General features: G+C 41.7%; 1 protein-coding gene across 3 annotated transcripts in view; it reads left to right on the forward strand.

Annotated features, from left to right (window-relative positions):
* Fmn2 (formin 2) overlaps positions 1-12,851 on the forward strand; it is a 308,323-nt gene that overhangs the window by 92,684 nt on the left and 202,788 nt on the right. For all 3 annotated transcript variants that reach the window (XM_052737699.1, XM_052737700.1, XM_052737701.1), the window contains 2 exons: positions 5,568-7,093; positions 9,296-9,440. In XM_052737699.1, coding sequence (XP_052593659.1) covers positions 5,568-7,093; positions 9,296-9,440 — 1,671 coding nt within the window. The remainder of the gene's footprint in view (positions 1-5,567; positions 7,094-9,295; positions 9,441-12,851) is intronic.

Below are 12,851 nucleotides of genomic sequence, written 5' to 3' on the forward strand. Positions count from 1 at the left end.
ATGGTCTGTATGTCAAATGTGTTGCTGGTTAGTCAATAAATAAAACACTGATTGGCCATTGGCTAGGCAGGAAGTGTAGGCGGGACAAGGAGGAGAATAAAGCTGGGAAGTGGAAGGCTGAGTCAGAGAGACACTGCCAGCCGCCACAATGACAAACAGCATGTGAAGATGCCGGTAAGCCACGAGCTACGAGGCAAGGTATAGATTAATAGAAATGGATTAATTTAAGCTGTAAGAACAGTTAGCAAGAAGCCTGCCACAGCCATACAGTTTGTAACCAATATAAGTCTCTGTGTTTACTTGGTTGGGTCTGAGTGGCTGTGGGACTGGCAGGTGAGAGAGATTTGTCCTGACTGTGGACCAGGCAGGAAAACTCTAGCTACAAATGGTGTCCAACGTGGTGGCAAGAGTTTCCACCTAAAAACTGAGAAAAAAGATTCTAAAATGGAGCTAAAAACAGTTCCTAATTGTCTCTCTCAAATGAGCGGCAGCTGCCGTTTTGAGTTACTGGTGGGTTCCTAGCGTGCACGTTCGACCTGCAGTATGGCAGGAATGAGGCCTCTGCAAGTGGCACATTAAGCTATATGGTGGATTTAGCCTTTTCTAGTACAAAACAAAGAAAAAGAGGTTTCTGGGCTACACGCTGCTTGGATAAAAGCATAGACCCACGATTGTTCCCAGAGCTGGTGGTAAACCATTACCATGTTGGGAAGCTGCGGTGGGCGGAGCCAGCAGCCACAGCTGCTGCAGTTTAAGGCAATAGATTCACAATAAGTCAGATTCAGATGTAATAGTTTACAATGTGTGTAAAAGATACGTAGGCTTGAAAGAGACAAAAAAGGTGATATAGAGTTATATAAACAAATACATAGTTTTAAAAAATAAAGTCTTTAAAGAGACAGTAAAGGTAGTATAAAAAATAAGCCATGTAAAAATGGATATTACACAGAGAATCTGGGTTGTGTTGTCTTTGGAATTTTTAACTGCAGAAAAACATTTGATTGTAAAAGCTGTTGAGTTATGCCAAAATGTATATTTTAAAGGTACCTTGACTTCAAAATTTGGATATAAGGATATGTTGCTTTGGAAAAGAGTCTCTGCTTTTGTTCCCACAGAAAGCCAGAGGCTATGGATTTGTTCCAGATTAAGATACATCAGGTTTGACCAGCCAAGACCCCCTGAAAGGTCTCCGATGACACCATGGCCCAGATGATCCAACATCCAGAATGGTTTGAAGGCAACTGGCTCAGACAATACAGCCTCATGGACTATTCCATAATCCTAAAATTTTCTTTGTTTCCCCATAAGATACAGCGTCCCCCTCCAGCAGGAAGTAGTAAGAGAAGCTACGCCCAAATTCCCAAATTATATGTAATTTTACTTTGTTAAGGTTAAAACCTTCCTTTTTGAAAAAAAAAAAAAAGAAAAGGGGAAGTGCTGTGGGATGGTCTGTATGTCAAATGTGTTGCTGGTTAGTCAATAAATAAAACACTGATTGGCCATTGGCTAGGCAGGAAGTGTAGGCGGGACAAGGAGGAGAATAAAGCTGGGAAGTGGAAGGCTGAGTCAGAGAGACACTGCCAGCCGCCACAATGACAAACAGCATGTGAAGATGCCGGTAAGCCACGAGCTACGAGACAAGGTATAGATTAATAGAAATGGATTAATTTAAGCTGTAAGAACAGTTAGCAAGAAGCCTGCCACAGCCATACAGTTTGTAACCAATATAAGTCTCTGTGTTTACTTGGTTGGGTCTGAGTGGCTGTGGGACTGGCAGGTGATAGAGATTTGTCCTGACTGTGGACCAGGCAGGAAAACTCTAGCTACATCTCTTAGCATCAGAAAAAGTGAAGATGGAACATTGGAATCATGTATCATAGGATCATGTATTTACCCAAAAGTTTTTACTAAAAAATATTTTTAAATATAAAATTTATATAGCTCCCTGTTATGATGAAACTGTTTTTATCTTCTCTCCTTCCCTTTATTACATGGTTCGAAGCTAAGGCTTTATGCATGCTCAGCAAGTAGTCTACCACTGAGGCCCAGCCCCAATCTAGTAAATGATATGGTCACTTAGCTTTTAAATTTTGGTCTTTTGGAACAGAACACTGCCCACTCCCCATATAACTAAATCTGGAATATTGGTATATTTTTTACCAATTAGGCTTTGTTGCTAAATGTGTTGAACACAAGAGACATCACCACTTAATAAGATATTTTAATAAGTTTTAATGGAGCAATGGGAAAGTTTGAAGGATGTTCTCTATGGTGCACATTTCAGCTTTTGATTCTTTTTTTTTTTTTTTTTCTGTTTTTCGAGACAGGGTTTCTCTGTGTAGCTTTGCGCCCTTCCTGGGACTCGCTTGGTAGCCCAGGCTGGCCTCGAACTCACAGAGATCCGCCTGACTCTGCCTCCCGAGTGCTGGGATTAAAGGCGTGCGCCACCACCGCCCGGCACTCAGCTTTTGATTCTTAATTTACCTGGAAATCTGAAACCTTTGGGGGTGACAGTCACAAATTAGAGTGCAAATTGTAATCTCGTTCGAGAGAAGCTTCAAGTTTTCAAATCCTCACACTTCTAAACCTCTCCATAACTTCATCTAATAGGTTAAGCCTAGCTACAAGGAAATCTGTAAATATCATAGTCTTCCCATTTCTATAAACAGAAGAAGGAAGCTTTAGTTGGGTGAGCCAATAGTTAAAACATTGTCAAGAGTGGATTTCACTCAAGAGATTGTTCTGAGCAGTCCAGTCCCAGTCTGAGAATTGGCCCCAGGATGCTGTGGTATTGAAGAAGGAAGACAGCTTGAGGATCACAATTTATTAGATACTTACTCAGAAGTGTGGGCCTGGGCAGCAGGGAGAGCCACAAATCCCCTCGATTACAGTCAGAAGTAAAGTTGTATATGTTGGTGAAGTCAAAAGTGGCTTCATCCAAGTCAGAGCACACCTGGTTTATTTCACACTAATATCAATGTCAGGGGCATTCCTGGCAGTAGGGCCCAGCCATAAAGCTCCACATAGCACTCCAGTGTCCTGGGAAACGATTGAGGGAAGGCCGATGGGGGTTATTTAGGAGTAATCATTGATGTTATGACACAAGATGGCTGTGGTCATATCGAGGTGAACCCTTACAACAGTCTTTGTCTGGTACCAGTTATCATGTGCAATATGATTGGTTAGTTTGTTGTTTACCTTTAGCTGACTGGCTTTGTAATTAGAATTTTAAAATCTCCAAATATTCCCTGTTGCTACTACGATAACTCCTACTGTCAATAGGCTTTGGTGTGCGTTTTGGGTAGCTGGTCTGTGAACGTGGGGATGTAAATCTTTGTTGGAAGGACTGTAGAGGCTGTCACAGTGCGAGGCCATCACGGCACAATCATTTTCTCCTTTCACTTTTTTTTTCTAGTTGTCCTGTAATTTCATGCTAGTTTTATTGTATTTAAATTGTTGATGGAGATGAGTCAGCCTCATTAACATGACTTAAGAGTTGGGTTTAGGAACTCTCTTCTGTAATCTATTTCCTGCATTTCATTCATCGGTGAACTTACATTTTCACTTTTTCATTTGTTTGTTGATTTTGTGTGTCGGGGGGGGGGGGGGGCCCATGAAAGTCACAGTGTGCGTGAGGAGGGCAGAGGACAACTGTCAGGAGTAGGTCCCCCTCTTTTAGCATGCGGGTTCTGGGGATCAAACTCAGGATGTCAGACTTGGGGATGAGTGCCTTTACTTGCTGAACCATCTCACTGGCCCTAAAGGAACCCTTTTTATAACTCTTGGTGGAAAAATAAGAACTCTAGTTATACACTAAGATAACTTGAGAAATAGTGACCAATATTTAGAGGTCACTTTTACTAGTGTGCCAAGAAAATGGGGATAGTCTACACATTTAAGTAATTCAGTGTCATAAGAAAAAACTGAATGATCAAAGACTTGTTAAGATGAGCTTGAGTGGTAAAGTTTTGTGTCTTGGTAACTTATGTTTGTTAGCATCATAGTTACAGTATGGGAATTGTTATATTGGTCAAATGGGAAACAAAACTATCTATAATAGAGATTTCTTTTACCATGGACTACTTAAACAATATATGACACCATTTTCGTATATTAACACTTTGGTCTTTTGTGTGAATGTTGTTGAAAACTAATGATGTAAGGGTTTGTGTGTGTGCCTAAGTTTACATAAAACATACGCAACCCTCAAAATTTTGCCCATTTAAAGCGTCTATTCACAGAACTATCAGTGAATACTTACTGAAATGCTTTGAGTAAAATATTAAAATTATAGTGAGTGTGATATCGAGATTATGACATACATTTACAATGTCTATATCCATGGTTTTATTGTGTCAATAGTACTTCACATGATCTTACTTTTGACCACTTTTAAAAATTAGTGATTGCCTTCAAAATTCAGAATTACTTCCAAAGTCTCTAGAAAACACCCAATAGCATCAATTCACAGTCAGGAAGGCAAACATTTGTCTTGTAGAATATTCTTCCCTGTTCTTGGGTATTATGATTTATTGGGTATTATGATTTATTATATACCCCCCCACACACACACTCACATACTAGGGTATTCCTTTCATGCAGGGAAACATGCTGGGCAGATTCTGTGGAGGGCTGGCAGATGACCCACTCCATGTGAGCATGGCAGGGATGGCCAGTAATACACAACCTAGACACTGCATCCACGTGGAGAGTTTATTATAATAGAGAGATAAAGAGGCAGAGAGAGAGAGAGAGAGAGAGAGAGAGAGAGAGAGAGAGAGAGAGAGAGAGAGAGAGGTGCACACCTCCTGGGAGGAGATGCAGAAGGAGAGAGAGAGAGGAAGGGGTGGAGTTTTTCCTTAAGCAGAGGCTTTTATGTGAGGATGCAGGGTGGCCCAAAGGGGCAGGATCAGAATATTAACATCGGGTACTAGTCCAGTTTTATTTATATTATAGTGATAAAACCCCCTCACCAAAAGCAAGTCATCAGAGGAAAGGATATGCGTCTTATAATTCTGGGTTCCAGTCCATCACCGAGAAGTCAAGACAGTAACTCAAAGCAGCTAGTCAGGACACATCCCCAGTCAAGAGAGAATTGAGTGGATGCTTACATGTGCTGCCGGCTTTCTTCCGCTCAGCTAGCTTTCTTCATTTATCTACAGTTCAGGGCCCCATCAGGGTGCATATTTGCATCCCACTTCAATGAAGGTACTCAGGACAGCCCCACAGACATGCCTTGATATAGATACTTTCTCTGTAACAGTTTCTTCCCAGGTGATTCTCTCTTGTAACAAGTTGACATATAAAACTAACCATCACAGTTGTCCATCCTCAAGGACATTGTATGAAGATGAGAAGAAGAAGGACCTTAGGATTCGATTGGAGTATGTGTGAACCATGTTCAAATCCAATGGTGGAAAAGAGGATCAACATGGAAATTTCAATAGACTCTTTCTGTGACAGCATCTTTTAGGAGAGGCAGTCAACTTTGTTTAATTTCCCATTCTTCTTTAGATATCTGCATTTTTTTCACTTTCTTACTAACTGTGCCTGTCCTTGTCTCTCAGGAAGTTTTCGATGTGAAGTCTGAAGGACAGGCGACTGTAATTCAGCAACTGGAACAGACGATTGAGGATCTGAGGACAAAGATCGCTGAGCTAGAAAAGCAATATCCAGCCCTAGACTTGAGCCTTCCAGGCCTTGAGAATGGATTCACAGCCTCTGAAGAAGTTGGTCTGGATGCTCTCAGATTGCACGGGAAGGTCGCACAACCTCCGAGAACTCTTCAGGCCAAATCAATACAGACTTCCCCTACAGAAGAGGGTGGGATCCTGACTCTGCCACCTCTAAAGACACCTCTAGAAGGTCCCCCGTGCCCACCTGCCACCGAGAGCGCAGAGTCGGCGGTTCTACCCCCACCCACCGGACCTCAGACAAAATTCTGTTCAGAGATTTCTTTGATTGTATCTCCAAGGAGAATATCAGTCCAGCTTGATGCCCAACCAGCCCTGCAGAGTGCATCACAACTCTCACCTCCTCCTCCCCCTCCTCCTCCTTCTCTGGCTGGGTCTGAAGGTCAAGGACAGCCCTCCCACCCTTCTCTGCATACTGCGTTGGAAACCAGCCATGAACCTTCTGTTTGCTCCTCCTTTGGAAACATCTGTAATATCCCACCTGCACCACCTCTGCCTTGTACAGAGTCCTCCAGCTTCATGCCTGGCCTGGGCATGGCAATTCCCCCACCTCCTTGTCTCTCTGACATAACAGTGCCTGCTCTGCCCAGTACAACAGCCCCACAACCTACCAGTCTACAGGGAATAGAAATGCTGCCAGCCCCTCCCCCACCGCCTCCTCTTCCTGGACTGGGAATACCCCCTCCTCCCCCTCCTCCTCCAGGAGTGGGAATACCTCCTCCCCCTCCTCTCCCTGGAGTGGAAATACCCCCACCCCCTCCTCTCCCTGGAGTGGGAATCCCCCCTCCCCCTCCTCTCCCTGGAGTGGGCATACCCCCTCCCCCTCCTCTCCCTGGAGTGGGAATCCCCCCTCCCCCTCCTCTCCCTGGAGTGGGCATACCCCCTCCCCCTCCTCTCCCTGGAGTGGGCATACCCCCTCCCCCTCCTCTCCCTGGAGTGGGCATACCCCCTCCCCCTCCACTTCCTGGAGTGGGCATACCCCCTCCCCCTCCACTTCCTGGAGTGGGCATACCCCCTCCCCCTCCACTTCCTGGAGTGGGCATACCCCCTCCCCCTCCACTTCCTGGAGTGGGCATACCCCCTCCCCCTCCACTTCCTGGAGTTGCTATTCCTCCACCTCCTCCTCTACCAGGTATGGGGGTTCCTCCAGCCCCACCTCCTCCTGGGGCAGGCATCCCTCCACCTCCTCTGTTGCCTGGCTCAGGTCCTTCACTCTCCTCACAAGTTGGGAGTAGCACTTTACCAGCACCACAAGTGTGTGGATTTCTTTTTCCTCCATTGCCAACTGGCTTATTTGGATTGGGAATGAATCAGGACAGAGGGGCTAGGAAGCCCCCAATTGAGCCTTGCCGGCCAATGAAGCCTCTCTATTGGACAAGAATTCAACTCCATAGTAAAAGGTAACCCCAAAGTGAGCTTATCCCTGCAGTTTGTTCCCACCAGGGGACACCTTACTGTAGAATTTTGTCTGGGAAGAATAATTTAATGTATTTTAAGTACACCTATAAAACTTTTGTAAGATTTTGACTTCATTGTTTTCTGAAGCAATTTATGGAATGTTGCAGACTTTTCTCCCGTAGTATCAAAGATTGAAAAAATAACGTGTGCATCTCTGACTGAGATGTATATTATATCCATTTATAGTGTTAATTTTTTTTTAAGGATAAAGGGGTTTATTTTTTCTTAACATAAGTGATTTTACCTGTAGTTAGAGGATTTGACTGCCTTCTACTCTCAAACCATCTAAAGCAAGGATTGTCTGTAAAAGAAGCAGGGTAGAGAAGCAGGTGCATTTGTTGCACAATTAGTTTATACTCTGCTTTGACTGTTGAAATTTCTATTTCTGACCACGGCTTAAAAAATGTAAATCAAGTCCATAGGCAACCAGCTTTCCAGGAAGAGTTCTCCACCTTTAAAGGGTCCAGATTTGCATTATGATGCAGTGTTATTCATACAAATTCTTTCTGGAGAAGCATCACACATCAAAACACATCCAAATGATGTGTGTAAAGTAAATGTGGGAATGCCCTGACACTTCTAAAGAAACAAGGCCATGTCACGTGGTCATAGTTGGCAATGACCATCATGAACTAAGACTTTTTCACCAAATGTTCAGGTCGCATACTGTTTGTCCACACATAATCTGATCCCCAGTCTCAGGAAGACCGTGCTCAGAGGCTTGGTCATTAAATACAGGGGAGAAGGTGGAAAACACAACTTTAAATGCCATTGGCCCTTTTTATTCTAATTGATCACAATTCCTTGACACATTTGAACTAAGTGGCATGCATTTAGGAATAAATAGCATTACTTTGCACATCTTGTGTTGATTTTTTTTCTTCACTAAATCCATCTAGGAGAGGATATGCTAAGTTCCCTGACTCCTTTTTCCAGTCCATTCTCTGCATGAGTGTCTTATCACTTAGATACATTGATGAATCATTTTAAACTGTAGTCAAACTCATTTTCTTCAGGTCCAGGACTTGATGTTCTGTCTCTTCAGGTCCAGGACTTGATGTTCTGTCTCATTATTTTGCTTTTTATAAATGACATTTACTCTTTCTTAGTGGCACTACACACGCATGGAGGTATTGAGAAGGAAAATACAGTGGGCAGGTGGGTGGCAGTGCGTATATAGAGAGCATTTTCTTAGAAATATATATACTTTATAAAGATTGATTTCTTTCTATTCTTTATTGGCATGTACATGTGTATAGTACACCAGTGTAAGTACACTTGGATGCTACAAGACAGTGTCAGATCTCCTGGAGCTAGAGCTCCAGATGATTGTTAGTTGCCCCATGTGGGTGCTGGGAACCCATTCATGTGGGTTCTGGGAACTGAGCTCATATTATCTGGGAGAGCAGTAAGAGTGCTCAATTTCTGAGCCATCTCTCCAGCTCCAGAAATATACATACATAGTACATCCATCCATCTATATGTACATACGAACGTACATACATCCATACATTGATGCATATATATGCACATTATGTGTGCATTAATTAATATATTAATTGATTTTTGAGATGGGATCTCATAATGCAGCCCTGGCTGGGCCTAGAATTTGCTGTGCAGCCCAAGATGGCCTTGAATTCACAGAGAGATACTCCTGCCTCTGTCTCTTGTGTTGGGATTAAAGGTGTATGTTACTTTACCTGGCCTTGGAGATACGATTTTTGTTATTGTTTGTTTGTTTGATTTTTGGTTTTATTTTGTTTTGTTTTAACCATCAAATAATCATCTAGGCTGAATCAAATTGGGATGTAGGAAATCAAGCGTTCCTTGCTCCTCTAGCCCATTCTGAGAGAGGCTTTGCTTTGTTAGTTTCATGGAGTGATTTGATGAGGAAGGATGTCAGAAAATAATTTCTGGACAAATGTCTTATTCGTTCACTCTTCTATTGTATTGTTTTATTTTATTTTATATGTTATTCATATAGATGACATTTTAACCACTTCATCAAATTGATAAAACATTTTCTTCTGGATCTTTCTTCTTGTGTTTCCCTGCCCCCTTCCTTTTATTCATCCTCTTTGTTTTTGCTCATCTTGACATGGGACTTTGGATGGCCATTTTATTGTTCTTTTGCTTAATTTTAGAGATTCCAGCCCTTCGCTTATTTGGGAAAAGATTGAAGAGCCATCCATAGATTGTCATGAATTTGAAGAATTATTCTCTAAAACTGCTGTAAAGGAAAAAAAGAAACCCATTTCTGATACAATCTCAAAGACAAAGGCTAAACAAGTGAGTATCCCTGTACTTTCCGATTGGAAGGGCCTTCTGCTAAAGTGTAAACTTTCATTAGAAGACAAGCTTTGAAATGGTTTATGGACTCGGTGTGTCTCCTTGGATCTTCTACAGATAGCAAGGAAGGGGTGGAATTTTAGAATGTATTGTTAAGTAAGATTCATTGAGGAAGAACAGCTGAAACTGTCCAGAGAGAGTGCCCTGATCATTTTGTTCACTAGCGCCTATTTCCAGACCCTCCACCACTGCTTCTTCTTGGTTGGTATTGTTTCTCTTGATTGGAATTCATCTGAGTGTTAACATGCACAGAAAGAGGCAAGCATGGATTAAGTCTATCTCTTAGCATTATAGCTTCAGTGAATGCTGTTAAAACCCAGCTGTACTGTCCTTGAAATATGGAAGAAAATTCTGCCTCCTCCTAACATTTCTATTTCACAGTAGCTCCTTTGATCTAGCCTGTGACATGAATCAGAAGAAGAACAGGTGTCTGAAGAAACACATTTCTGAACATTTTGAATGGGTAGACCCACTGGACTTGGTCATGAAATAATCTAAATTTAGTCTCCGGGATGCCATGCAGCAGGAATTGGAAAGACTCCATGGTAGTGAGCTGTAGATATTTGCTATTGGTGCCAATCCATCACCATGGAATAGGGGAATATCTACATTTTGTAACTTTGCAGTGGTGTGGGAGAAGAAACTGGGGAGGGGTCAGTCTCAGTGAGAAGAAATGAGGCCAGTGTCCTAGTGTTCTTCTGGCCCAGTTTCAATATCAATGACAGCCAAGGGTTGAGTCAAGGTCAAGTCCTTGACTTTCTGCATCTGACGTAGAAGTTGCAACCAAGTATATGGCATTGTATTACTTCTATTGGTATTTTAAAGCAGATAACACTTCCAAATTGGACACTGCCTAATCTATCTAGGGATGATGGATGGATTAGAATGGGACAGCCAGACTCCTGAAATCAATAGCTGACTGTGTGGCCAGGCTAATCCTAGGCATTTTATAAAGATACAAACCTAGACAATATGTTGAATATTTACTGAGATTTTCAGTACTATTTATTGTGTTATTGTATTTATGGTAGCCATAGGTCAGTCACTAGTAAATAAGACATTGCATAAATATTTAGAAATATCAAAAAGTATCCATTAAATTAACAGATCAGCTGGTTGAGGGAGAAGGGCTTATAAATATCCCTAGATATTCTTAAACAGAGATTAAAATCCAAAAAAGCATTTGTCACAATAATCAGTCCAATGTGACACTACTAGGGTAGTGGAAGGATCCACATTTTCTCAGATTTTTTTTTTTTTTTTTTTGGTTTTTTGAGACAGCGTTTTGCTGTGTAGCTTTGCTCCTTTCCTGGAATTCGCTTTGTAGACCAGGCTGGCCTCGAACTCAGAGAGATCTGCCTGCCTCTGCCTCCCAAGTGCTGGGATTAAAGGCGTGTGGCACCACCGCCCGGCATTCAGATATGTATTTTTAAAGACTCTTCCCAGAATACATTTGTATAGAGTTTTTGGGGCTGGGCCATCTTCTCGATTCTCATGGACCATGCCAGAGATGGAAAGTGGTCCATGCAAAATTGGAGCAGAGAGTGCAGAATATGGAGAAGAGCTGGGTAACCCAAAAGGTGCTTGACTGTAACATGGGAAGTCTCTTCTCCAGAGACTGGATACTCAGCTAAACAAACCATTCCCTCTGCATCTCCCAATACCAGAAGCTTCATTAAAGGGATTCAGATAAGAAAGATAGCTCATATGTTGCCCGATATTATAGAACTTCTATATTTGATATAGTATTTCATTGCTGGCTTCCTGAAATATGACCTATGTCTCATCAAAACTTAAAATTAAAATTGTTGGCATGAGATGACCTCTTTGCATATAAATGCTGCATCTGTGTTGAGCACCAATCCAGCAGAATTACCTCACCCTATCACCAAGACATTTTGTAAACTCTAGGTATGGAACTTTGCTAGTACCCTAATTCACATTCACTGTTAGTGACCCTACAAGCTTTCTGAAAGTCTCCCTATCCTGACTCTTCATAAGCTTTGCAGTTTGGCCTGATATTAGAATTGAGTTCAAATCAATTTTTAAGGAGATAAAAATTCTTTTTGTTTTGTATGTGTGTGTGTGTGTGTGTGTGTGTGTGTGTGTGTGCGCGCGCGTGCGCACGCGGGGTGGGGTCTGCCACAAATATTATAGAAAAAAACTATACTTATTTAGCTTGAATGCATCTGGAAGAAAAATATCTCCATCCTATTTCCTTGAGAAATTTTGGATTTTGTTTAAGGAAACTCTATTCTCAGGATGTGTACAGGGATGTTGTCTTTTACAGGAAATGTGTTCTAGTGGTATGTGAAGACATTTGCTATCTCATGGTTCATTCCCAATAAAATTAATAGCTTTTAATGCCAAGGCCTACACTTATGGAGGTATTTCAAGAAATAATTCTTATATACAATGGAAACTAGAAGTTCTGCTTTTCTTTAAATATTTAAAAATCACAAAATGATTTTCCAGTGATGTGTCTTTTTGCAAGGGAGGTCCTGGTAAAAAGAGCTAGTGTCTAACAGAGTCCCCAGGATGTTTCCACTGTCATCGTGGGGACATTTCCTGTGTGACAGTAGAAGGTTCTTTGCTGGGTGCACTGCCCTTTGGCATATTGCAAAAGAGAGTGATTCTCCCGATAGCACGTCAAATAGTAATTCTTATGTTGTGTTTCTAAATCCTCTCAGAAATTTAAAAAAAAAAAAAAAACCCTGAAAATACAACATTTTGTATTTCACTCATGAAACACGTTTTCATCTTTGTTCTGGCTATGTTCTTTACTTATCTCTATTTTGAAGTAATGTGTATCAGGAAGTTAGCTGAGAAGGTGAAAGGAGTTGATCACGTAACAGCCTGACGGAATTGCTGATAAACAAGTTGATATAAATGAGTGCAATGTGACATAAAAATTGTATATTGATCTAACTCCAAATCATAACCTTATCTCTTGCAAAATAGAAGCAAATCTAGGAATAACAACTCGTCTGGTCCCTGTGCTAGAGCATCTTAGACTCTGGCCCCATTTTGAAGAATGTTTTAGAGCCAGTACACATTTGGCCTGCCCTTTTCCCTTCTGTGATGGTGATCAATGATATATGAATATGAACAGTAACTTCCTGTCATTAAATAAAGATTAAATTCAGAGTTGAGGATCAGGGACATAAGAGAATTTAATTCAGAAAACTTTTGGTAATAAAAAAATGCATCAAAACAGAAACTTTCAGTCAACTGTGGATCCAGTGACATCAGGAGGAAATATATGTTTTGGGAAATGTGAAATAGCGGCTAGACAGCAGTGGCCACACAAAGTGCAGGTTACATTGGGCCGGCTATTTGACCTTGCTGCTT

The sequence above is a fragment of the Peromyscus californicus genome, unplaced genomic scaffold (genome assembly GCF_007827085.1).
Source record: "Peromyscus californicus insignis strain IS unplaced genomic scaffold, ASM782708v3 Scaffold_14__1_contigs__length_90479793_seg_2, whole genome shotgun sequence".
Lineage (NCBI taxonomy): Eukaryota > Metazoa > Chordata > Mammalia > Rodentia > Cricetidae > Peromyscus > Peromyscus californicus.